Source organism: Serinus canaria, chromosome 1A, assembly GCF_022539315.1.
Source record: "Serinus canaria isolate serCan28SL12 chromosome 1A, serCan2020, whole genome shotgun sequence".
NCBI lineage: Eukaryota > Metazoa > Chordata > Aves > Passeriformes > Fringillidae > Serinus > Serinus canaria.
This window is the reverse complement of record NC_066314.1, coordinates 67,689,537-67,716,081: the sequence shown is the minus strand read 5'-3', so window position 1 is coordinate 67,716,081 and position 26,545 is coordinate 67,689,537. Positions and strand designations below refer to the sequence as shown.

Genomic DNA, 26,545 nt, shown 5'->3' with positions numbered 1-26,545 from the left:
AATACCAGGTACTTTATTCTTGGTAGTATTGGTCTTGGCCATGCCAAAATGCAGACTTACACTCTACCAACATGATCAATGCATTAGATCTCATCAGATTCACACTGAAGTCATTCTCTACTTAATTCAAACATGCTGAAACTATGAAACAATGTGAAATAATTATTGAAACTCTGATATACTTTGTAGTGTATCAATGCAATAAACACTTTTTTTTTAAATAGCACAAACAAAACAACTCTACAGAGGTAAATCAGTAGTCACTTTATTATAAAAATTAGATACTGCAGTTTTAGTATTAATTGCAAAAAAACCCTGATAGCTTATTTCTGCCTTCTTACTCTCTCATGATGAATTAAAAACAATATAAATTCTAAATGAGTAGTACTCCAATAAAGTCAAGGTTACCAACCTACACTTAAAATAAAGTTGAATGTTAGAAGTCCTGGTAAAGGACACTTAACAACATTCTAAAAACTATGTATGGTCTGCTGAAACCACTGGTCCAAAACAGGATCTCTGCCATCCAACTAAAAATGATGCCAGAAGACTACAGCAAAAATTGTTCATTACCTAACAGTCACTCTGATAAGAATTTGGTCTGACTTCAGAGTGAAGTTTGCCATTTCATTAACTGGCTTAAAAAGGACTTAACCTGAGGCCTTGCAAAGCAGGGGGGCAGAAGACTCATCCTGGTCATTTCTTGGAAGAGCTCAACTCCAGACAGAGCTTCTGTTTCATTCTGATTTCACATCAAGTGTTGGTTTCAGTGTTGTAACTACACTTACAGCTGGATTACAGAAACCATTGAGCAATATCAAAGGCTGCTCTTCCCTGGGTGTGCAGAGTATGTAAGAAATTACTTTTTTATATGGAAAAGCTATAGGCTCCTGTTGTGGTTTGAGCTACTTCACCTGGTGTAGAGTCCTGGCAGAGACAAAACTTTGGGGAGGCATGGGATTGGTTTGGGCTTTAAAATCTCTTGAGACAACTAGGCAAGATCATTATTACACTCACAAATAACCTGAGTTTGTCTGACAATAATGCTGGGGTGTAGCTCTTTTTGGGATAATTTAAGATCAAACAGACAACTGTTTTTAGTAGTGAGGATGAGACTGTGCAAAGTGAAATGAGACTTGCAAAGTGCCTCAGCAGGGAGCAAAGCAACAGATCACACACAGTCTGAGGGTGCCAACATTCCCTGTGTGAGGAAAACAGCAACAGCCACCACCCTGGAGTATGGTTATTGCTAGAGACAAAGGGCACTACTGCTGCAAGGCACCACACTGGGATCTGCACTGACTGCTTCTCATGGCTTTGGTGTGCTCCCACCAAAAAGGCTGCTCTGACAACATTTTGTAGTTTGGGCTGACATCAGTGAGTTTACACCCTTTTGGCACAGGTGCTTGGATGACAGAAGCAAATTTGTCCCTGGCTTCCCACCTTTAACTTGTCCCCTCCAGCACACAACAGTTTAAAAGCAGTATTTTGTTAGATCAGTGCTCCCTCCTTGGAATTTACCTTTTGTCAATTGATGACAGATGGATGAATGGATGGGGAGAAATTAATATATCACCCCAAACCTCCAGTTTCTGCCCCAAGAGGTCAGAAATGGAGGTGGTCTGGTGACCGACCTGCAGGTGTACAATTCTCTTGCTGCTGATCTGGGGAAAGTTTTGTGATGTCAGAGAAGTATCTCTTTCTATTAAAAAAACCCTTTTGTTCTGAATGACAGAGCATTGCTACATGACTCCCATCTAACCCCGGACTTTGGGTACTGGGGACTTAGGGACCAATTCTAGATAGACAGAGAGACTTTGTGACATCCACATAAACAAAGCAAGAGGGAGGGAAAGAGCAAAACAAAGCAACAACTTTAGTTGTTCAACTAGACAATAACACAGGATATAATTAAAAAAATAAGTCTATTTCCTTACCACCACCACCATCAAGTGCTTCTAGGACTGACTATGCATCAGGTAAACACTGAGTGCTGTAATTTGCATTTAAGAAGAGTAGATACAACACAACAGTCTTTGTGGCCCACCCCCTCATCTTTCTGGCTTAAATAGGATTAAAATCCAGAGTGCCTGTCCAAAGAGGCATCAGTCACAAGAGAAACCATGGCTTTCAAAATGCAATAGGCTTTAATTTCTCCAGTGTTTTTCTTCCATGTGCTTGTCCTAAATTCCATGCTGCAGGAACTGGGCTTTTCAGATGTCTTCAGGGAAAACAGAATATTCCCCTCATCACTGGTCCTCCAGGAACGTCACTTGTTCAGAGAACTGCCCAGCATTTCCAAGGATGAGAACTTCTTCCATAGTTCATAACTGGCTACACAACCCTCACTCAAGAGACACATCCAAAGCAAAGTTTGAAAAGGAGGATTCTTAGGATTCTTATTCAGCTGTAGATATGGAAGGAATGGCTGTACCCTAGTGTTGGACAGGACCAAGCAAAATGTCAGGAATACTTGCTGTGGCTTCGAAATTCATACACCACCATTCCCTGTCTGAAGAAACTCCAGGAGTCAGATTTGAACAGCCCCTGGAGAGCCTGGTAACATGCCCAAGACAAGGTGACACTTTGAGTGGAGGAAGACACTTAGTCTCGAATTGGAGGCCTGTGGACTGGAGAAAGCACAGCTGCCCAAGCCTGTCGGAAGAGCTGGACCAGTTTGTAAATGAATGGCAGTGACGTGGGAGAAGCTGCAAAGCAGAGCAAAAAGGTAAAAATAACTTGGTAAAACTAGCTAGGTAAAACTAAGATACACTAAACATATTAAGAAAGAACTACCCCCAGATAGAATTAATAAAAACCAACTTCTCTTCCTTTCTTTGATGAGGAAAAGGCTGAGTCTAAGACAGCCCTGCCTGCCTCTCACAGTCTGTACCTTGGCTGCTGGAAAGAGTTTGCAGAAAACTGGCATTTGTGGAGCTTCATCTTTCTACATCCACTTCAACTGGAAACATCAAACACGTTAAGTTCCTAGTCATCCAGATTTTTTGTCTCCCTGAGATATTTACACCAGATTTATTAAAAATAATTCATTTCTTCCCCATAACCACAATGAAATTTTAAAAATTGGAAATCTTAATCCCATACCTGGGTCTAACCTCACCACCACCAGATACAGCAAAAAAGTAGCCAAGAGCATCTTCTTGTAAGGAAGTAAATAGAAGTGGTTTGACATGGACCTCAGTGTTCTACGTAGCAATGTCAGCATGGTCAGGAGCTTTTGGGACAGCATTCCTGGAAAACAAGAACAGAAAAGCTGTTAGGACAAAGTAAAGTTTAAAAAGGAATCACACAGATATAGCCAATAAGAAACTGAGATACTGGAAGTCAGATTGCATGAGAGTTGGGTTGGGTTTGGTTTTTTATACAACGAACAAACAGTACAATTTTGGAACACACTTCATTATACTTCTTTTTAGGCACCTACTTTACTACAATATGATCTCATACCACAGTAGTGCCAGCTTCTGTCCTGGGAGAAAACATTCAATGATTTACAGCTCTGGAGAAGAAGCAATACTTTAAATGCTAGACAAGCATTGTTCTACTTGGACTCAACTGTAAATGGAAATGAAGCAAACTGTACAAAGAGCCAACAAAAAGCCCTTAAAGGATTGCCAGGTAGTCTTAGTCTTTTTTACTTAAAAAAAAAAAAAAAAAAGAAAACAACAAAACCTCCACCGTGCTTTTGATCCTGGGCATTAATTGTCATTAGTTGGCAGAGACTAATATGCTTTGCATATTTATACCTCATATATTATGAGGTATATGCTTTGCATATTTATATCTCATATGCCTTATATTATACCTCAGCAAAGGTATCAGTAAGTCTTTTTATTTCCTGCTGTGATACACAACGGGACTCCCTCATGGCCTGTTTATCATGGCAATATTTTTAATACGTAGTTAATACTTGTTACCCTTCACCAGTAAGAGACCAGCTTGAAATGAAACTGTAAGAAAGGAGCACAAACAAGAGAGGGAAAGCCCACCCAGAAGAGTTTCTGTGGCTGGGTCTTGCTGCTCCTCAGCAGCCGAGCGTGTCTCCTCCTCCCGCCGAGCCCAGCGACAGCGGCTCTCGCCGATGGTGCCGAGGAACTGCAGCTGCCGCTCGCTGTCAAACGCGGCACAGCCCCGCACCAGCTCCTCCGCGCCCTCGAAGCGCCCCAGCGGCAGCAGCACCTGCGCCAGGTACAGCTCCAGCAGCGAGCCGAACTCGGGCAGCCTCTGGTTGGCCTGGGCTCCCAGCCAGCTGCTGCCGACCTCCAGCATCACCTGCGGCTCTCTCACTTTGCTGTACAGCAGGATACTGAGATGCAAGGGAGAAGTATGAGAAAACCCTGAGTCTCTGTGGAAGATGACATCACTGACAGCTATTACCCACAAGCAGCTCTCATGGTGTATCAATCAGGGTCAATCAGGGTTACTCTTTCACATCATCCCTTTTGGATTTGATCACCATGCATGCAATCTTGCCCCAGCACACACAGAACAGGCCTGTCCCAAATCTCACTCACAGCACACAAAGTGAAAATATCACGCAATACCTAAGCCTGGCCTGCAGTTAAACCTAACACAAGACCTCACATGATATATGCTGTATATCTGACAGCAACAGACAGAAACTCACCACAGCTCCAGAACTTTTGGAGGCAGATGTTCAGGGACATGGTAGTACTGTAGGACCCAAGACAGAACTTCTCTCCACCGGTTCATCTCGGCCAGCGCCTGAATCCCCACAACACAAAGGGAGCATTTCACTTCTGCAAAACTGGTAAGGAACAGACACCCAGATAAGTGCTTCTTACAGCCACATTTCCCCTTGCATCCCCTCCAGCGAGCTTCAGTGCAGCCCAGGTACCACACAGTGCTCTGCTTCCCCTCTACCTGGCCCCTTTAAAAGGCCAATTTGACCTCCGAGGATGTGCACTGTGACTGCATCTCTGAAAGAACGAAGGGAAGGCTCCTGGGCACACCGCACTTCCCTCAAAAACGCACAGATGAAACATTTTAACATCGACAGGGCTAAAAGAATTCCCGAAGCAGTGCAGGCATGGCCTGAAGTTGGAGCCAGCCCGGCGCTGATGCGGCACCGAGCAGCGTCCCAGCGCCACCCCGTCCCCTCCACACGCCGGTACCTCTCGTGGCCGGGGCCGGGACCGGTGCCAGGGCCCAGGCTGTAGCAGCCCGCCTCGCAGCGCTCCACGGCGGCGGCGAAGTCGCGGTGCAGCACCAGCAGATCCGCAGCCTCCTCCAGCAGCGCGGCCGCCTGCGCCGGCCCCGGGGCCCAGGGGGGCAGCTCGGCCCTCATGGCGGGAGGGCTCTCCCCGGCCCCGCAGGGCCCCGGCTCAGCCTCCGGCTCCAGCGCCGCCACCGCCCCCGCCGGGCCCGGCTCCGCTGCGCTCGGGCAGGCACCGGAAAGCCGGGATGGAGGCGCCCGGCAGCGGAAGGGCCGCCTCGGCCAGCATCGTCGGCCCCGCGGGCCGCCGGGACGTGTAGTCACGGCTGCAGGAGGGCATGGACGGCTGCAGGGGCGGGCAGGGGGCAATGGGGATGGCTGGAGGGCTGGAGCGTCTCTTACCAGGAGAGGCTGAGGAAGCTGGGTCTGTGCAGCCTTGGGAAGAGAGGACTGAGAGGGTACCTCTTTAATGTGTATAAATACCTAAAGGGCGGTGCTAAGAAGATATAAGCAGGCTCTGCTCTGTGGTACCGAGTAATAGGACAAGAGGCAATGGGCAGAAACTGATGCACAACAAGTTCCACCTGGATAGGGGGAAGAATTTCTTTACCGTGAGGTGACCGTGCACTGGAACAGATTGCCCAGAGAAGGTGTGCAGTCTCCCTTTATGGAGATATTCCAGAATCGCCAGGATACATTCCCGTGCCGTGTGCTCTGCAGTGACGCTGATTGAGCAGGGAGGTGGGACAGGATGACCCACTGTGGTCCCTTCCCCTGCTGTCACTCTGCGGGGATCAGCGGCGGCAAGCGGGCACTCGGGGTGCGCTCCGAGCGGCTGCGGCCGCAGCTCCGGGACCGAGATCGGAGCCCGTCCCTGCCACAACGCCTCCCTTCATCTCCTCCCTCGTGAGGCTGCCGAGGGAAAGGGGCCGAGGGAACCGACAGCCTCGGCTGTTCTCCCCGCGGCCGCCGGGCGTCAGCCCAGCCCCGACAGTGTCCGAGCCCCGAGAGTATCCCAGCCCCGAGAGTGTCCCAGCCCCGAGAGTGTCCGAGCCCAGAGAGTGTCCCAGCCCCGAGCGTGTCCCAGTCCCGAGAGTGTCCGAGCCCCGAGATGTCCCAGCCCCGACAGTGTCCGAGCCCCCAGAGAGTGTCCCAGCCCCGAGAGTGTCTCAGCTCTCCTCGCCCCGGCCAGGAGCGAAGCTAACGGGAGAGCGCTCCCCGCCGCTCCGCAGCACCGCCCGGGCGGGTGATGGATGCTCTCCGCTCCCGGCCGCCCCTTCCTCCGGGCACCTCTCCTCCGGCTCCCCGTGCCCGCTGTTCGAAGCACATTACGCTGTTAACGGAGTTCGGGTGTAATAACAGCGTCTCCAGCAGCACCCGGCAGGCAGCGGTTCGCATTCTCCTTTGGTTGTTATTTAAAAACAACAGGGTGTCTTGGTTACTAGGTAATTACCGCAGTCAGGGCAAACGCTCTTCAAAAATGGATCTCTACAGGAGAGACAGCATTGATTTATCCTGTAACCTTTTTAAACAACTGACACACTTATCTGTCCCCCTACTATGATTATGTAATTAAACATCAAATGGGCTAATACAAAACATGCTAAAGAGTGAAACACATCTTTCAAAGGGGATTTTCTATACAATTTCAGTGTGGCGAATGCGATTAAAAACTCGATCAGAGCTCTCTTTTTCTAGGCAGCTGTTTCCAGGAGGCGGGACCACGTACCTGCCCCTCTGGGCTGCAGCACTCTGCAGGAGCAGCTTTCACACAGTGGTGCATCCAAGGGGTTGGCACCCTGCCCCTAACTGTGGAAGAGGTTCCTGGAAGATTTGGGCTGGCTAAGGTGAAACCACTGCACAGACACATGTGAAAGGAAGGGCCCAGCAGCAAGCAAAGGCAGAGGTAGAGGCGTTTCAGATTTCTGTTTCTGTTGCTCGGCGCTTGCAATTTGGAAAACAACATTCCTTTTTGGGAACTACAAGTCCCAAAGTGCACTGTGGGAAGAACGTGCCTCGTACCAGCTAGTGCCCAGCACAAATTCCCAAATATGGATAAGGAATCACGTTTGAAAAAGACTCACACTGGCTGGATGCTCCTCACTGAGACTCAGAAAAGGAGTGAGACAGCACAAAAACAAGGTAAGTTTGTGTCACGCAAAGATGCTGATGAGGGATTCTTTCGTGGGGAGCAGCCAGCAGTGTTGTGTCCCTTAGGAGGGCAGCCCAGCATTGCTCTGGTGGTGTTTGCAGTAGGTGTTGTGGGCACGGAGGCAGCTTTTGGAACGGGGCTGTTGTTTCACGTGGGGAGCGAGCAGCAGGAGCAGCTGTGCTGCAGAGCGAGTCCGATCCTGTTTCCCTGCAGATGCACCTGATGAACGAAGATCTATGGAAAGACAGAGAGCTGCAACATTGATGCAGTTGTGTTAAACCTGGGAAGAGGGTCAGGGAGAGGGAGAAGTTGCTTTGAACGGCAGCTCCGTATGAGCTGCAGTGTGTGGCTGTGTAAGAAGCCGAGGTGCACAAGCAGCCTTGTAATACCAATGCTTACAGGTTAATTTCTCTGTAAGGCATGGTGGAATGTTTTTGTACTTCACCCCTCTTCCTAGAGGGGACAGTGTGGTGCCTTAAAGGCCAAACCTCTCGCAGCTCCCTGACCTGCAAATAACACTCAGTAACAGGATTGTTTAACTCAGGCCAGGAACAATTACCTATTTTACCGGCAATTTGTTAACAAGCAAAATGAAATCATTCTGAAATACAATCATCTTGGTGGAGATGAGAGCTGCTTGATCTCCACAGTCGGGCACGTGTGAATCCTCGGCGGCTGACCCGGACCCGGGCAGCAGCAGCAGCAGCTCCTGCCTGTGTTTCTCTGGCTGGCAGTCAGGCAGACTCCTGCTGCAGCTCAGATGCTCTGTGTGTGGACACTCTGCTGCTGGCTGACGTCAAGTGCAGCTGGTCAGCTGCACCCATCCTCCCAGCACCCTCCTCCTGCTATGTAGGGTCATGGAGCAGCACAGCCGGCACGGCGAATGGAGGAGGTGCAGTCCAGCCCGGGAGGGGAGCCTGAGGCTGCTCGGGCTGCTGAACCGAACTGTCACATGGATACTTGTTGCCAAATAGGAATGATGCTGTTTTTCCATCTTTCCTTGAATGGGAGCAGCTTAAATTGCCTTTAAGCTGAAAGGGTCCCAGCTACACAGCAGGGCAATCTATCCTGCTACCCAAGCACTGGAGGGAAGCAGGGTGTTTGCCTGTGCTCCTGGATAACAATTTCTAGCGACCAGAAAAGCTAAATGAACTTGCTGTCAGTGGCAGGAGGTATGAAGGAGTACCACAGTGGATTTTGTGTCCTGGGTGCAATGTCCATGCCCAGCTCATTGCCTTTTGTATGAAGTCAAGGAGTTTTTTTTTCCTGCAGTCACCCTGATTTTGTATAGGAGAAGAAAAATGATTTTCAGCAGGGCCTTGTTTGTGCGTGCATCATCTGTGGATTTACTGGTTCCCCTCCTCCCTCTCCTGCCAGGCAGTTTGGGGAGAGTTTAGAGTTACAGGCACCTGTGGCAAGGCCTCCTGAGGTAAATCGCCTCAGCTATTAATCCAGATCTGACCAGCACACGGTCACAGGGCCAGAGGGCTGGCCATCAGTCTTTTTCTGTTGTCTCTTCTGTGTCAGTAGGCTGTTAATAGGAGATTAGCAGCATTAGGGAGACTTTGAGCTAGAAATGGTGAGGCCCTATGATTTGATTTGAGGAGAAAGAAACCCTCCTACACGCCTATAAAAACAAACAGGAGAGCTGGAAATTATAAATGGCATTATAAACACAACTGAGGAAAGCATAGTCTCTAGGAAAAATGTGGAGCTCTGTGGTACCCCATAGCTTATCAGCAATGCTTTAACAAGGCAATGAGGTCCATGGAGACCTCAGTGTGCAGCACTCTGTTCTTATCACCACGTGCTTTTGTTTGACTCTGGCGAGACCATGACCTGCTGGAATCTGTAATTCGCTTGTAATTTCCATCAGCAGTAAATCCCCATTAAATATGAAGCTGGCTGGCTGCAGATCCCCTCAATTAGCCCAGATTCAGGGCTTCCCTGGCTGCTGGCAGGCAGTCTGCAGAGCCCAGGGCTGGGGGAAGGCGAACGCTGGGCTTGGAACAGATGGCCCGTGGTGATGCTTTCTTATCTCACCCAGCACTGTGGCACAGCATCAAACCTGGGTTTTGTTTCAAAATTAGAACTGTTTAGAGGAGACTCACCTGATTTTGGGCCCACCTGCTGATGTTCCTAGTCAATATTTAAGTGCACTGGTGTCTGATTTTTGGCTATATCCAAACCTATGTCAACAGCAGGTGAGGATGGTACAAGGCAGAAAAGACAACTGGGGCAGCCACAGCCACAGTCCAGCTGGGGGTATCACATAAACAGAAGAGCCAATCTCTGTTTCAACCTTCATCACAGATGCCCAAACACCATGTGAGTTGTAAACACTGGAAATTGGGAAACTGGGAACACAGGGTTGTGTTCACAACTTGTCAAAACTTGAGTTTTACTCACATAATAACAAAAGGTTTCAGAAACAAAGGGCAGTTTTAAGTTAAGTCCCTTTCTTTGCTACGTAATCAAACAAAATACTCGCCTTGGCAAGGCCGCTGTCAAAGAATAGCAGCAGTTACTTCAATTTAATTGTTACGGTTATAATAGTCATAATTAGTGCTGGGTGGGGCATTTCATAGCTGTAAGGTGACCAATTTGGTTAGAGGCCTAAGGCATCTTCTTTTCTTCAGCTAGTAATTATCTGTGAGAAAAAACTGAAAATACTGAAGCCTGTCATCACTGTGGGTCAATTACACCCTGTTTGCCTAGCACAGCATCTCTTTGCTCATCACCTTAGAGTCACAACCCCTCTAACAGTTAATACCACTTCTCAAGGCCCAGCTTGCCAAAATCAACTCTCATCCATTAGTCTCCACCTTTCCTCTTTTTTCAAAAGCAAGCCTTGTGCTCTCATGGCTGGGAGAAAGGCTTGGCAGTGTGAATCCTGGAACTATTTGTACCACAAGGCAAACAAGGTGTTTGAGAAAATGGTTCTTCTCATTTTTGACCTAACTTCTTGACATGTCAGTATTTCTTCTCACAGTGTCTGTCACTCATCTGTCCCTCATTCTGAATGCACATTTACTGTGATCTGTGTTAATTATCTCTACAAGCAGGCAATGCATCTCCTGCTTCTCGAATTGGACATTTCAGAATACACTGCAGAAGTTAACAAACTCTTTTCCATCTCAGTCTTCTGGTCCTGGCTCTTGCCTGGCCAGGTCTCGTGGTGCTCACAAAAGCTGTGATGTGAGGTTGCTTTGGGAAAGTCAGCAATGCTGCCGTGGTAGCAGCATTGAGCCTCGGGAGAAATCCCCAGGGAAGGGAATGATGCTGGTGCAACCTTTGTGTCTCGTGTTTCACCCAGAGCACCCCCTGCGTGCCCCTCTGGCTGTGCTGGGCAGAACTCCCCTGTTTGCTGTTTGTGCTCCTGAACTCGATACAGTAATTAGCTGGTAATTGCTTTTTTATGAACGGCATGTGAGGTTTCCTTTTTAATGTAGTCAATGAGCGTGCAGCACCTTTCTCCTGGGAAGATTTCTCCCATCCTCTGGAAGATCTGTGTGCTATTTCAGGGTCTTACCTGTTGGAGAGGTGTGCTTACTCTGTGTGTAGGATTAATGTCTCAAGCAGTGTATTGGCCCTGTTTCCCTGCTGAGCCAGTGTTCTCTTGCCCTCTGTACCTCCCGTTCTTGCTGCTCCTTCTCGTCTTTCTTGGCAGTGCCAGGTGCAGACAAAGGTAGGATTAGATGTCTAATTAGTTTATGTTGCCTTAGACATACGTGGTTACTTCTTGGCACTGGGGGAAGGGCAGCCTGAGAGGATTCCAGGCCTTGTCTCTCAGTGAGGTTTTCAGCTTTGGGAGCAGCCTGAGCCCAGGCAGACTCAAAAGGCAAGCCAAAATTTTCTAGACACATTTTTGTTCCAGATGCCTGTTCAAGGAGGAAGCTGAAAACCCAGTCTGTATTACCAAATCTGAAATACTTTCTCATTTAATGTTAGATCCAAAAAGTTGCTTTCCAAAGAATGACTCAGTGTAGACAGCCTGAAAGAACTTGCTTGAAACATGGCACAAAAGCTACTAAGCTGTAATTAATATGTTTTGGAACTATGCTGTAGATAGAACAAATTGTATTTATAATATTTTTAGCTTATCAAAGTGACCTTTAGGCTGTAGTTCTCCCACTGCCACCATCCTTCAGCAGCTGTAGCCAGGGGAACAGAGAGGATAATGTCATTGTCTTTCCTACCTGACAGAAGGCTTATTTGATCTGTAATTTCAGTTGTATTTGTGGAGTGTTCCAATATATCTGAATGAAAAGAAATGGATGAGGGTAAAGCAAAGGAACAAGACTATACTGCAGCTGTGTGCACCAGCAAAATAAAATCCCTCAAGAGCAAAGAAATGGAAATGGAATTCATATATGAACTCTGACCAGACCTTCAAGGATGGAAAATGGGGTGAATTCTGCCAGGGATTGGGAACTTAATTTTTGTTCTCAGAGATAGACAGCAGCTGCCCTTACATTTCTCATGGAGAGTCTTTGTGAGTGAGAGGGCTGCATGCTGGTGTGTCAGCCCGGCACTCAGTACAACCAAGCCATGAGGATGGAGGTCACTGTAAACACAGCAAGGTTAAGTGAAATAAGGCCATGAGGAGGTCATGGTGAATTTGAAAGGGAGAGTGGATGGACAGACATGACTGATGATAGCTCTGGTGATTGGAAACAAAACCTTAAATAACTCAAATTTGTATTCAAGAGCACTTGTCCATGTCAGGACTCTACATCCATCTTTCTGTGTCAGATCAAGCAGCAGTTCACAGCAGTTCACATTTCCAGTGCACTCTGAGCTGCTGGAACAACATGTCTATTCTGAGCTCCCCTTGCAAGGCTGTCTCATTCCAAAAGGTGTGCTCACAAGGAGAAATTCAATACTAGAAAGTTAGTAGAATAATTTTAGGAGATAGAATCACTGCATCCTAAATCCCCAAAGGAGCTGACTCTCTAAATAATCTTAGCAGGGAAGCATGCTCTGTAAATCATTACCAAAAGTTAGGCTGAAAGCATTTAAACACTTTGTATAATAAGCAAGTAGGTTCTGCCTCGATCTTCCAAGCCACTGTGGTTTATTTTCCTAAGCCTGCCACGATCAAAGCAGGTTCTCTGATGTTGCTGTTGCTGTGGCAATCAAAGATTCAGACTGGGCAGAAATAGGACAATCGTGGGACTAAATCTCTAGAGCTGCCTGAATCATAGGGTTAAAAGAGGACTGTGAAGTACTTAATAGGCTGCCTACACAGTGCTCAGCAAGTCAGAGGTTAACAAAGGACCTTATTATTTGAAAAGATAATTGAAGCTGAAAACAAGTCGACCATCCCACAACTAAGCCGTGGAGATCATCAGTTTTTGTGAACAATAGCTGATGATGTTCGGGATTCAGTGAGTTAAGTGGTTAATCCTATACAGAAAGCTGCATCCATAATGCACTTTAAATAGGGGAAATCCACCCAATTTGACCTCTGGAGAATTGCTTCCTGCTGTTATGCTGATGGATATGTCTATAAATATCATGGAAGCCATCAGCAGATAAAATCTCAGAGAGCTGAAATGCCTCTCCCTATTAAATGATACATTGATCTCCATGAAACAGCAGGAGCCTGGGGAAATGAGCCACTGAAACCAATTCCTCTGCTCTCCCCAGAGCCACAAAGAGAAGCAAGACCCACACACTGTTTCCATCTTGATTCAGTAGGAAAAAAAAAATCAACCCCTCATAGACCCTTTCTTCCTTCTGTCCAGTCTTCTCCACAAGGCTGCTCCTTGCATTCTCTGTGCGTCACCCAGGCAGCAGTTCATCAGCCTTTTGGGGCACTTTGTTCCAAATTTGTCCTTTGTTTACAGCCCTCAGTGAAAGCCTTCAGTCAGGACAGTTTGGGCACAAAGCTGCCAAAGGGTGCAGGACACTCCAGCAGGTTTGTGTGCATTCTCCAGCACAGGCACCAAGGGGTGGCAGGCAAACTTCAGCAACCACTTCTGCTCATCCTCACCTCCTTCTGTCACTTTTGGATTTTAGCAAAAGAGTGCTCACTGTCCTGGCTTGGGGTTTTTTGTTTGTTTGGGGTTTGTTTGTTTGTAGGGCTTGGGGGTTTGTTTGGTTGGTTTTGTTTGTTTTGTTGTTGCTGCTGTTGTTTTCATTTTTTGTTTTTGTTTGGTTTTTGTGGGTTGGTTTGTTTGTTTGTTTTGGGGGTTTGGGGTTGGTTTTTTTAATTTGGTCATTTTTTTAAATTTTTCATTTATAGCTCAAAATCTTAAGGTTTCAAAGCTATTTTGGTATAATGTAAAGCCTAGCTTGTGATTTTCTACTCCCAGAGCTGTTGGTGCTCCATGCCATGGAACATGCACATACACACATAAGCACATAGATTTAACTCTTTTCATTTGAGCTCTCCATACTGCCAGTATAATGTCTCCATATCTGTATGTGCATGGAGATCTCAGAGCAAGCTTGCTGCCTTTCTGGTGTTTGAAGTAGCTCTAAATCCTGGGATTTAGAGATGCCAGCCATGAAGGAGTTAACCCATGTTGAGTGGTTCTGATTTGTTTTCTGTATCTTCCTTTTCTTCACTCTCCATTTGTTGCTCTCCCTTTTTTCTTCCTCCATTTTGTTCTCTCTTTTCTCCTCCAGTGCTGACTTAGTGCAAATTCCATCATTTCTCAGCACTGGAGGCTGTCACAGGCAGTTGTGCTGGGCAAACCCTTGGACATCTCTGTGGGACTATTGTGGAAAACTTGGGCTGTTAGCAATCTTCTTCCAGAGTTATTAAGGACCAAGACAATAAAGATTAGAAGAAAGCAGAGTTTCATGGTCCCCACAAACCCAGAGCTGCAAACAGTGTGAGGATGCAGAAGGAAAGGGGATTATGAAGTTCTTTCCCTTCTCTCCATGGACCTTTCTGCTTAGAAAGCCCTATGCACTGATCTAGGCAAGGAAGAAAAGAACATTCCAGGGACTTTATTTCTGCTCTTCTCCTTTGCTACTTCAGTATTTTTGAGCATGAGAGTCTCTTCCTTTAGAGACTCTAGAAGGAGTTAAAATAAACTGAGATCTAAGGGAAGGATCATGAGATTCACCACTCAGCCTGTCCCATTGGCACTCAGGTTGAGTTCAGTGACTCAAAGCAATGGGCTCTCATTACCTCTGAGTGCACTCAGAGAAAATGATTCTGCTCCGTTTTCAGCAGTATCAACAAAAGTGTTTACTGAGTTCCAAAGGGTTATATTTTTGGCATTCCTGTGGCCTGTTTTGGCTTGTTGAATGTTACTTATGAGTAAGAAGGAAAGAACTTGACTTGATGCTCAATTATAAAGCAGAATTTGTATGGCTGACAGTTAAAGGAAAACAAAACGAATGCAGTATTTTGTGTGCATATCTCACAGGATCTGCAGAGACCATAACTGCAGAGACAGCTGCTTTCAATTGCAGGGACATATCCTGGTTTTAAAAGTCATGTCTCTGGTCTCCCAAGACAGCTGCAACTCGGGACACCCAAATTCAGCACTTGTACACCTAACTGTAAATGCCCAGAGTCATAGGAGAGCCATGTGGAGGTGGGTGGGATTTCTGTTACAGACAAACCCCTGCTCTGCCCTGGGAGGTCACACTGGCCATAGCTCTGCTGGAATCTGTGCTCAGCCCCCATGGCATCAGGAGAACCCTGCTGAGGCTTCCTAAAGGAAGGATGGAGCTGCAGATATTGCCAGGGCTTGTTTGGAAAGCTGGTGTCCTGTAGGGAGGAGCTGTACCCACCCTTGTTTTGTGCTGTCACACTGAGTGAAGGGAGCCTCCATCCTCACCTCTGAGCATACCTGGCCAGGGGAGAGCTGCTGTGAGGCTGGAGTCTGGGCCTGTGAGGTAAAAATGCTGTTAAGGTGGATAGCAGGGTGCAAGGTGTTTGCTGGGGACTCAGGTCCCATAAAAGTACATGTGACAATGCCAGAAAAGCTACATGTTTTTGAAACAATTCCAGGAGGATGGTGGTGCTGACTCCATAACTTGGGCTGCAAATAACAGCCACTGACCACTAACAGGTGGCACTGAGCACTGCCTATGAAGGTGAATATGGAGAGCAATGGAAGAGCCCAGAACAACAGTGGCATAAATAGCAGCCTAATTAACAATTCCTATCGAGGATTTATACAGTGCTTTACTTATTTGAAGCACTGTGCAAAGCATTAGCTGATAGATGTTAATTAATCATTCAGGTAATTAAATGGAAGTGGAATGCAAGTGGTTAGAGGAAGCTGGAGTATGAAGACTTCCTGAAACCATTAAATGATTTTGCTCTCTTTGATGGAGGAAGAATTTCTTCCTTTAGGGTTTAAATGTTCTCACAGTGTGGGTGTTATTACAGTTTTAATAACCACCTGTTTAATTCCCTGGGATGGGAGATTACATGCAGTACAGCCAAGAGTTTCTTGTTTGTTTAACTTTGGCAGTTTTATGGTCCTAAAAGAAAGGGGAAAAAAAGAGAAGTATCCCCAGCTCTGCATTTCAGGGCACAGAATGATGACCAGCTTCAGGAATGAGTCGTGATCCTTTGACTTCTCATGAGCAGGATGGGCTGGGAGATGGACTCCCATTACACAGTGACCTATTGTTTTCACTTGAGCAGTGAAAGATGAAGATGTGCTGTCATTTGATGTAGAGGAATCACTGAAATGAGCCTGGCAAACCTCTGAGAATGTTGCAAGTGATAGCTAATTTTTTAATGGATTAATTCTTTCCCCTACAGTAACAAGATAGGATTCTTTGGCAGAGAATCAGTCAGCTTGATTCCTGGCTTCATCATATTTAGGTTTGTGTTATCACCCACTGCCCACACTTGTGTAGCAGAAACTCCTGAGGGAACTTGTGAAGAGATGGGTTTTCAATCATCTGGCCTGAATCACTGCTTTGCTGATGAACCCCTCAAGCTGCTGGAAAAGACCTGTTTTATGCCAGGCCAGTATTACCACAAACCAGGCATGTAGGTCTGATTTCCTAAATTAAAAGACTGATTTACTGCACCATGTAAGTTGGTTTTCAATTTATCTGCAACCTGAGAACTCAGTCTCTTAGGGCAGGTACAATACAAGCAGTTGGTGATGCAGATAAAGCCAACAAAAAGAGAAATACGTGGTTCTGTGACTGCTAATTGCTCTGATACCTTTGCTACCCTCCTTCCAGTCTGTGTTTCCTTCTGACCTGGGACACTGTCACTGTCAGCAGTGAAAGCTATCACAGTTCTCCTTTTTCTCTCCCTTTTCCTCTCTCTGGTTCCCCTGGGGACAGAAGATCCTGGCAGCCAGATCTACCCCAGGCTTTTGCCTTTTGTTTTCCTGTACTTTTCTCTTGGCACGATGCAGAAGTTTGCAGTGCTGTGCTTCCACAATCACATGCTAAAATATTTGCACAGCTGTCTGATGACAGAAAAGGGGGGAAGGAGAAAATCCACTCTTCTGTTATTTGAAAAGTTAAACCAAACCAAGTCAAACAAACAAACAAACAAACAAACAAACAAAGTTTAACATGAATTAATAATGTAAAATCTTCCTTTTTCCCTGCTCTTGTATAACAGAATCCTCAATCAGTTTGCCTGGCTCCCCTCTGTGTGCTTCACCTTTTTTTTCTTGTACACACAAACCCACACTTTGGTGCTTCTCTTCCAATGACCCTGGGTTCCAACCCCCATGGGACTCCAGTGCCCACTCTGTGCACTCACTTCAGCCTGTTCTGGGGTACAGAAATAGGACCAACTCCTACAGGATACAATCAGGCATTCTTCAGGCAAATCTCTGACTGAAGTCAGTGGAAGTTTTGGCACAAGGATGGCAAAACTAATTAAATTCCTCCTCCAAGTCTAAATATATATATATATTTATATATCTGGGATGGGGATGAGAGAAGAAAATACTGCCTAGAAAGTGAGTCCATTAATAAATGAGATGTAGATGTGGGGAAGAACAGTTGATTGAATTATTTATAATGCAGTAATAAAATTGCTGAATTGCTGAGCTTTCCAGAAACCCATCAATAACATGCATGACCATAGCAGCAGTTAGTAGGAGTATAAACAAGCAGGAGCATGGATCTCCATGAAAATCAGGTGTGGAAATATTGGGGGGAAAAAAAGCCTAGCATATCCAAATCATTTAGAAGAGATTATATTTGAATGTGGTCATAGCTTTCCAATAGCCTTGAAAACTGGTTGTGAGTTAATTTTACCAGCAGTTCACCAGAGAACCTCAAGCAAAAACTCATCAAACGTGGGCCCATATTTTAAAAATAGAAAAAACAGCACAGACACTTCCTAACAAGCCTAACTATAGATCAGAGTGAGAAAAAAAAATTAAATGGGGGTTTAAAATAAACCTGAATAGTGATACTAAGAGCAAAATGAACCTGGATGTTTGAAAGAACCAATCTTGTCAAGTATTTTTTTTTGGTCAGAATTATCTAATTAGTGGCTGACGATACTAGAGCAAATATACTGCATTAGATCCTTTGGTGCAATGAGTGGAAGATTCAACTTTTCAAATCTTCAGCAGACAAAAGAAGGGGAAGTGAACAGGCCACCAAGCACTTTTTCAGCTTTGACATCTATAATTCACGTGCAGGGGCTGCACTCCCACTACCGACAGCTCCCTTCCTACACACACAAACACACACTCCCTGCCTTTATGCTGCTCTGAGACCACACACAGCTCTGTCCAGTGCCTGCCCTTCCCATCAGCCAGCCTCTCCTCTGGGAAGCATGAATGCCTCCTCTGAACCGAGGCCTCAGCTCAAGGTGTGCTTCCACCCTGCTCCACCAAGCTTGGATTGGTTGTTTGCAGGTTTTTTTAAGTCTTTCTTGCTGTCCTCAGTCGTGAGCTCCAGACAAAGCCTTCCTTTCTGTGAGGGAACTTCAGAACCAGGAATGTGCTCTGGACATTTATGGACTAAGGACCATTCAATGTTTCTGCTCCCGTTGCCTCCTGATCCTCAGGAGGAATGACTGTGCTGTGTCTTTAGCATTCCAGCTCAGTTTCTCAAGTCTGTGTCCTCCTGTGGACACACTTTTGGGGACAGCCCTCTCTTTGTTAGTGACCAGGCACAGGGAGGCAGTCTCTCTGAGCTGGTCTGGATCCAGCAGACAGAATGTCATTTCCAGCCCGTTAGCCTCTGAAACGTTCTGTTTGTGCAATTAGCCTTATGAGGCCACTGATGAGAAATGGGTGCTTATTAGCTGCTGTCATTTTTATCCCCTCTTCCCTGAGTAATGCCTCAGCAGCCCTCGTGATCCCATTAAATAGCTCTGACTGCAGGAGGAGAAAGCTGCAAATGGAAAAGACTTCTCAGTGCTGCAGGCCAAGCCCAGCCACCTCCTCTCCCCTACATTCCTCTGCTGCTTTCCTACTCCCTGAGAGCCCAGCATTATTTCTTCTCAGGATTGTCTTCTTCAGGGGACAGCTTCATTTTGAATGGCTTCATGCTTCACACCCAGAGGCACCAAGTCTTTTCCACTAAGCCAAGCATAAAAATAGCTGAGGGAAAGGGTGGGGGAGGGAGTGTCAGCAAAACAGATTTATTTAATTATATGTACCAAGCACCACTTTCCTATGTGAGACCCAGTGTGAAGCTCAGTTTCTATCTTGCTGCATTCTCATTTAAGGTTACTGAGGAAACAGGCATAAAATGCCCATGATAACTTGAATTTCTATAAGATGCCTTCACATGTTTAGTAACCTCACACCTGTGTGGAACTGGGTGCTCCTGTGTCAGGCTGTACTAATCACTGATTTTGAACAAGGCACCATGCAGGGAGGGTGTCTGTGTGTGGGGTGATTAAATCCAGCATCTGTAATCAGAAGGCTCCAGACTCTCTTAGGCTGGGCCTAGATGCACTTTCCTACTTCACAGAGATATTCTGCACTGCCAAGCCCAGTGGTGTTGTCATGGCCATCACAGTGTTTGGTGATGTTCTCCAAGTCCCACATTTAAGAATCCTGTAAACATAGGAGAAATGGAAGGTTTTTTCTAAATCAAATTAAGTTTTAATCCTCTCAGTATGTTGGAGGAAAGCTGGAAAACTCAGTCTGAAGGCAGAGGCAAAGGTAAATAAAAAGATTAGAATTTTTACTTCTTTTAACACATGAGATTTATTTTGCCTGCTCACAGCTTTTATAATCTAGATCAATTCTTTCTAGTCCTTCTGGCTGATACTGCTGTTCTTAACTAGTCCCATCTCTGCTGCTGCAGATTATAGTGGAGCAAAAAGGTACTTAACCCCTTGTCGTGATGGGATCTTCAACATCTGGGTTTTGGTACCTGGAGGCCTGTCCCTAACTAGCAAGCTGGGATGAACCACTGTCACAGATTGCCCAAACAACCTGGGTTGAAAGTGAGGAGAGGAGAGTCAGTTAAGAAAGCAAATGTGTGGGTTTTACTTCTGTGTTTGTCTTTGTCCACACCACCTACGTGCACACAGAGCTGTGTTTGTTACTGGTGCCCTTAGAGAGGAAACCCATTACCTTAAAAGAAGCACTTGGCTTTAAGAGAGAATAATAAGGAAAGCAACAAAGAACCATTAGCAACATTTTATAAAGAAGATGAGATAAATAGTCTGTCTCATAAACAAGTGGTATTCTTTAACTATCCAAGGAGTTGCTTTCCAAAACAAGGCTGAATTGTTCATTGTCCAGCAAAATAACGCCTGCTTCTGCAGCCTTGGCTGCTTTTCTGACTACAGCCCAGAGTCTGCAGATCTCCTCTGTGGTGGACTGTCCTGCCTACATTACTGCTAATGTTTAACTGTCAATGTTATAATAAAAATAAGTAGAAAGGAGCGATATTAAGGCTCAGAAATGACAGCACGGAGACTTTTCTGTTGAGGGGACAGGAACAAAGGAATCCTGCCTGCCCTGAGCTTCCCCGTAGCTGTAACAGGGCCTCACAGACACACTTGTGCTCGGCTCTGTTGGCAGAGAAACACTTGGCAGAGAAATCTCCTCCTGCTCTCTCAACTGCTCATTCACCTGCTCACAGAGACAAGATTATATCACACTGTCCCAGCACTTCTTCAAACACCGGTGAGCGTGTGCTCCTGCTCAGATATTCACCAGAACAAGGTTTCTTTTCTCCTTTTTTCACAAGCCGTGGCATTTCTAAGGGGAAGCCAGCAGCTCTCTCGGGGTTATGCCAGCTTTCCTACACCACAGAAACAAGATGAAAGATGCTATAGAGATCTGTGAGTGGAGTAACCAAGGTGGGAGGGGGGGTGTGAGGGAAATACCTTCTGTATAAACCAGCCTTTTTTAAGAAATGGGTGGATTACTCAGGTCAGAGGAATCCTCGAAGGAGGAGGCAGTGCATCCATTCGATGCTCCCGTTGCCGCTCCCTTAGCAAGCCACAGGGGACCACTGCTCCGTTACTGTGGCAACCGTGACGACTTGGCAGCCAGAGGCATCATCACTCAGCCTCCTCGAGACTCGGCGAGATGCTCTGGCAAAGCCTTACACAAGGAGGTTCGCATCCGAGATCCCGTTTCTTTTAAATTTTGGCTTTACCTCGCAAGGATAGAGAAGGAGAAAATCGGTGCTGGGAGCCCTGCAAAGAGAAGCCGTGTGGAGGCAGGGCAGGGGAGGGGCAGGGGCTCTCATCTGGGTCTCTGCCCCTGCAGAGGCGGGGAGCTGCGAGCACCTGTCGGGGAGGAGTTGACTCATGTGAGGAGAAGGTCATTCCCGCAGCCTCGCTCTGTGAGTACCCACCCAGGCAGCCTCTCCTACCTTCTGCTGCAAATTGTTATTTATTGTTTGTCATTGGCTAGGAAATTCTGGGGTTTCTTGTGTCTAAGGGGAGGAATTTTCTTTTGTGCTAGCTCCAGGCTTCTTGCAAAATCCGTGAATGCACTGCTGCTGTCTTTTTGTCCTAGGCATGAATTCCTGCAGGGGCTGCAGCCTTGCCATTAGCAGCAGGTTTCTTGCAGGAAGCTCGATGAGATCTGCAGTTTGCAGTGAGCACTGCACAATCCTACCTTAATTCCAGGTTTGTGCTAGCCAGCTGATATGCTCCTATATCAGCTTTTCCATTTAATTCATGGTTCCAGCCTTTGTTGTACAAGCTGACTTATTTGTTTTCATTGAGATTAAGAATTGAAGCAGTAAGTAAATCAAATGCTTGAACAGGTGCAGAAAGAGCATTTGCCCTGTGGAGGATAGAGTTACAAGCAGTTTCATTTTGATGAGACAAACAGATGCTCCAGATAAACTGCTGATAAAAGGAATTATCCTGGCAAAGATCCACCACGTTCCCCTGTAGCACATGGGTGTCATAGTCAAGCATACAGACAGTAGCCACGGGTGAGATCAATCCACCATGGCTAACAATAGGCATCTATAAATGTAGTCATGTTACTGAGCAGTGTGATCATCAGTTTCAAACCATGTCCTGAAAAATATTAATGTAACTTAGTCATCTGTGAAATGAATATACTGCTTTGTAAAGAAAGTAATGCAGTGCAAACAAACAAACAAAAACAATTGTAAGGATTTGCAAGGGAAAAGAAATCAAAGGTTGTACACCACAGATCTGAAATCCTGATCAACCTGCAGGTTGAAAGGCAAGATTTCTTTTTCTCCAGATGAATTTGGTGCTTGTTCTGTTCCTTAATCAGACAGCAGCACTGGGGCATCTCTAGCTGTAATCTCATTAAGACTGTTAGGCTGTGATTGTGCTTGTGGTCTGTGGCTGGCATGCATTTGGGCAGACAAATGATCCTCAGAGCTCTCACAGTCGAGAGGAGATGGGGGTCCGTTGTTTCTCTTGAGGTTTGAAAATCCTGCATCCTTGACTTTGGGAAAGCGCAGTTTGCAGAGCAGCTGGGAAGGGAACAGGGACAGGTCCTCTCAGCCCAGGCACACAAGGGCAGTTTGTGAGCACAGCTTCTCTTGGTGTGATGGGAGTCACGTGTGGGCACAAGAATGGCACAGCACCCTCCCCTCAGTGTGTAAATAGCATAAAGCTGTGCCTGTGTGAGTGTTGGCATGACAGCCTGGGCTACTACAGAGCAAAAACAGAAGTCAGAAATTAATTATGGGCTCTTTTCTCCATCCCCAGAACCATCCTGTTTCTGCTTTGTCCTGCCTGTTACAACTAACACAAGCAGAGTAGCTTTTGTTTGTTTGCCTCTTTGACCAAACCGGAAAATATTTGGATGATATTTCTGAATATTTCAGGAGTCAGATAGAACTGTTTTTATTCAATTTTAGCCCATTACTCTTCATTACAATTCCAGGTGACACCATAAATACTTCTAGCTCCTCTTCCTCGTCCCTGCATGGCTCAAACATTAGTTGATAGCTCTGCTCCTGGGCAGCAGTGGAGTTTGAGTGCTTCTGGAGGCCAGAGGATTTTTGCAGCCCCCTGTGTGAGCCCTGCACATGTGGATCTCCTGCACACAAACCCACAGCAGCTGATGTCATTGTGCATGAGCCTGGGGAAGCAGGCTGCTGAATGAGTGCCAGTGTACCACACAGTTCATAAATATGGAAAAGCAACGGGCCCTAGCCCAACAAGCTGGGATTCAGAAACATTTAGCAGATGTTCTGGCTGTGGGGGAGGAAAACAGGAGATGAATAACTACAATACTGCAATAGCAAATACTTTGTTGATGAAGCTGCACAAAAATTAGAATGACAAACACACCCTTACCAGGACTTTGACCTATCCATAAAACAACATCAACATGTTTTATTAATAGTAGCTCCACATTCTCAAGATCAATAAAGTGACTTCATTGATTTACTTTTCCCTTTTTATTAGTACTTCTCTAAACAGTGATGAATTTGGATTGAACATAGGTAGAGTCTTTTTTATAGCTTGTCAAAGAACAGTTCCAGTAGCTCTAATAAAACAATAAGCTTCTCAACCAGGACAACAGAGCTAAAGAGAACCTAACCGTGGTTAAGAGTTTAAAGGAAACTTTCAAATCTTCAATCTTATTTCCACAACACCACCACAGGGGAGCTGCTCTGTACATTTCCTTAAAGGAGTAGAAAGCTGTTGTTTTAAAAACAAGCATAGTAAACATAGCTCAGGCTCTCCCATAATCCAAACCCCAAACAGTAAACATGCCTTTCAGACCTTGATGCATGCTCTGTGGAGTCAACCAATCTCAGCTTTATAGGCAGCTCTCGTGGGAAACTTCTATGGTCCAAATTAGATGAACAACCAATGGAGGGTCTCAATAATGACCTTGCAGGAGTTGCCATTACATGTCACCAAGGCACATTTGAATCCATTCCCTTTGGTCCTTTTTGGGGACTGTCTGATTACAAGGAAATGCTGTACTTGTGATTTTTTTTGGTTGGTGTATTAATTGTAGGTCAGCAGTCTAGTAGTGCTTCATCTGAGTATGGTGTCCTTGAATAGCTATATTTTCTTCCTTGACAAACACTCGTCTTACTGCTTTGGATGATCTCACACCTCTTTACACACTTGAACTGTTGTTCCTAAAGCATGAAGTGAAACTCAGCTGGGCTACTCTTCCCAGCTTTGGTGTAATGTACCACTTTGGGAGGGAGTTTTCTGCACTTGTGTAGCCTTTGGTTTGTGTTAATTCTTCTTAAAATTTACAGTATAGTGAAGTGAAAGTTGTGTTTCTCATCAGCTTCTCATATGCCCACAGTCCTGACTCATAGCAGCAAACCCAAAGCTGCAACTTTATATTTTACTGCTTGGCAAAATCTATGAGCAGTGAAATTGTCTGCAGTGTATATGCACAGATCCAGAACCTCTCCTCTTGTTCTTAAAATAGTTCCAAATGCTGAAGTCTATACTGAACACTCAGCAGATTTGCATGTAGCCCCAGAGAAACCTTCCTTACTAGTTCCTACCAGAACACTTATTTGTTCAGCATGATGGGTTAGAAATATTTAGCTACATGATCAAAACTCACTGGCTCTGATGGGATGGCTTTTTATTTTCCTTTTTAACTGCAGAAGTTTTTACCTACAGAAGTTTCTACTGAATTAGACTTGTATTTGTTTTCTTGCAACCAAACAACACCAGCAATTCATTTGAAACTCAGCTCCCAGCTCAGCACACAACATCAGTCAGGATTAGGGTGTGCATGTGTGTTCAGGGGGTTGAATACATCATTTCATAAATATTGCAGCTATTCAAATGCCTGTGCAGTGAATAATCACTTGCATCAGGAGAATGTTGGGAGCTTGGTGACTTCTGCCTCGCATTTGAACCACAGATTGAACACTTGTGTTCTTGCTCAGAAAGTCAGTGCTACAGAACAATGGGACAGACAACAGCAAATTTTAAAACCTCTGTAGACGAGACTAGTCCTTCCGTTTCTTCTGAAAACAGTTCTTCTTTTGGAAGCTCTTACATGCTAATTTGTATACAGATTACTTTTACATTTAAAAACAAAATGGATTTAGCTGTCCCAGTAAGTGTGAGCATGGGAAAACAAGACTATAACTCATCAAGATCCCAATTCAGTTGCTTACAGCAGATGTCAATTCAAATACAGTGACTTTTAACAGAAACACTTGTATACAGGAGAAAAGAGTTCCTGTTAATGGAGAGCATCTCAGGGGCTTCAGGGGCAGTTTGGTTTCATGTTGTGGCCTTGACTTTTACAAATTGAAGCAAAAAGCAACAACAAAAAAATCCTTTGTCACTGTGAATGTCACACTAAAATGCATAAACAGGAGGGATGATTGCAGAGCACACCAAGTGCTCCTTCCATTCTGCATTGCACTGGTAATGCCTCAGCTGGGATCACACTGTATGCTGTTCCTGCAACGAGGAATTCAGGAAAGGCATGGATTAAAGTGGGAGCCACCAAAGGGGAGCACCATGAACCAACAGAGCCTCACCCAATCTAAACTAGGAGGACAGACAAGAAGAAATGGAGTTTTAGGTCTGGGGAATGTGAAAAGAGACTTGAGAAATCTTCATGCATCTAAAAGGTTGTTGCAGGAGTGAGAGGAACAAATAGGGTTTTTTGTCTCTGTTGGGTTGGATGAGAAGTACATGTAAATTATGGTGAGAGAGATCCAGCTTTACCATTAGGGGAAACTTTCTAAAGGCAAAAGGAGTGGATCATGAGAAAAGAACATCTCTCCTGGATAGACTGTGGTGTCTGCACTGGGGAAGTCTTTAAGAGGTAAAACAGATGGGACAGAGATGCTTTCACAGGGCTGGAGTTAGATGAGCTCTCAGAATCCCTTCCAGTGCTGTAATTTGGTGATCACCTCCTTGCTTGAAAATCTGCTTGCTGTGTTTTTACTTCCTGTTTCCAGATGTGGGGACCCTGCTCTGGGACAGTATACTTCCCGTGGAATTTGGTGCTCTTGGTTAAAAGAGATTACAAATTCCCACAGGAGCATGCACCTGGCGAGTCCTGAACCTTGGAAGGTTGTCAAAATAGAATTTAAGATTCCTTGGCTATTTTTACTGTGAAAATAGCTTTGATTCCATAGAGATACCAAAAACTTTCTTGAATTTTCTTCTGGAACTTGCCTTCCTTGTTATACTCCTTGTCTGACTGGAAGCAACACCTGGGCCTTACGAGCCTTCAATAATTTCTTTTGGAATATATAAAAAAATATTTTTCTCTATATTATTTTTCTATATTGACTTATTTTTCTATAAAATTTCTATTTTTCTTATTTTCTCTATATATACTTTTGAAAATGGGACACTGTGTCATAGTCTGACTTTATTTTGAGAGGCAGCAGCTCGCCTCCTTGAAAAAGCTCAGCCTGGAACCACAATATTTTTTCCCTGGGTTGCTTTGGAACTGCTTCCTCAACAGCTGCTCTGCTCACTAGAGGTCACTTCTGGAGTGCCAACACCCAGGTTTACAGTGCCTGCAGGCAGGAATTCACAGGGAATCAATCACTGCCTGGCTGAGCACACTGCACCCTAGCCCGGTGCAAACGAGGGGTGAGATAATGGTGCTGGGCTTGCCTTGCACATCACCAGCCTGGAACATCAGGCTTCTAACCAAGCTGTGATGCAGAATTTCAGCTGTCTTAGCTTGTTTTTGTGTTGCAAAAGAGCCCATTTTGTACTGATGTTGCAGTTTTTGTGAGTGTGCTTTATTAGCCTAAAGTTCTGTACAGTACTGCCTGCCACCCTCCTCCCACTCTGCCCACGACGTGCATGTGGTGACAAGGGACATGCAGAGGCACTACAGTCCTTT

At 45.5% G+C, this 26,545-nt stretch overlaps 2 protein-coding genes across 2 annotated transcripts in view; one reads left to right on the top strand and one right to left on the bottom strand.

Annotated features, from left to right (window-relative positions):
• Window positions 1-241: 241 nt before the first annotated feature.
• Window positions 242-5,436, bottom strand: PEX26 (peroxisomal biogenesis factor 26). The gene is made up of 5 exons (XM_009095141.4): window positions 5,157-5,436; window positions 4,649-4,789; window positions 4,011-4,327; window positions 3,106-3,252; window positions 242-2,708 (listed from the first exon to the last, which is right to left on the bottom strand). Exons 1-5 carry the CDS (start codon window positions 5,327-5,329, stop codon window positions 2,605-2,607), a joined length of 882 nt encoding a protein of 293 aa, XP_009093389.2. The 5' UTR covers window positions 5,330-5,436; the 3' UTR covers window positions 242-2,604.
• Window positions 5,437-7,245: 1,809 nt separating this feature from the next.
• The window catches only part of MICAL3 (microtubule associated monooxygenase, calponin and LIM domain containing 3), a 174,031-nt gene continuing 154,731 nt past the window's right edge, over window positions 7,246-26,545 (top strand). The window contains exon 1 of the mRNA XM_050970182.1: window positions 7,246-7,339. The gene's annotated coding sequence lies outside the window, so the exon portion shown is untranslated. The remainder of the gene's footprint in view (window positions 7,340-26,545) is intronic.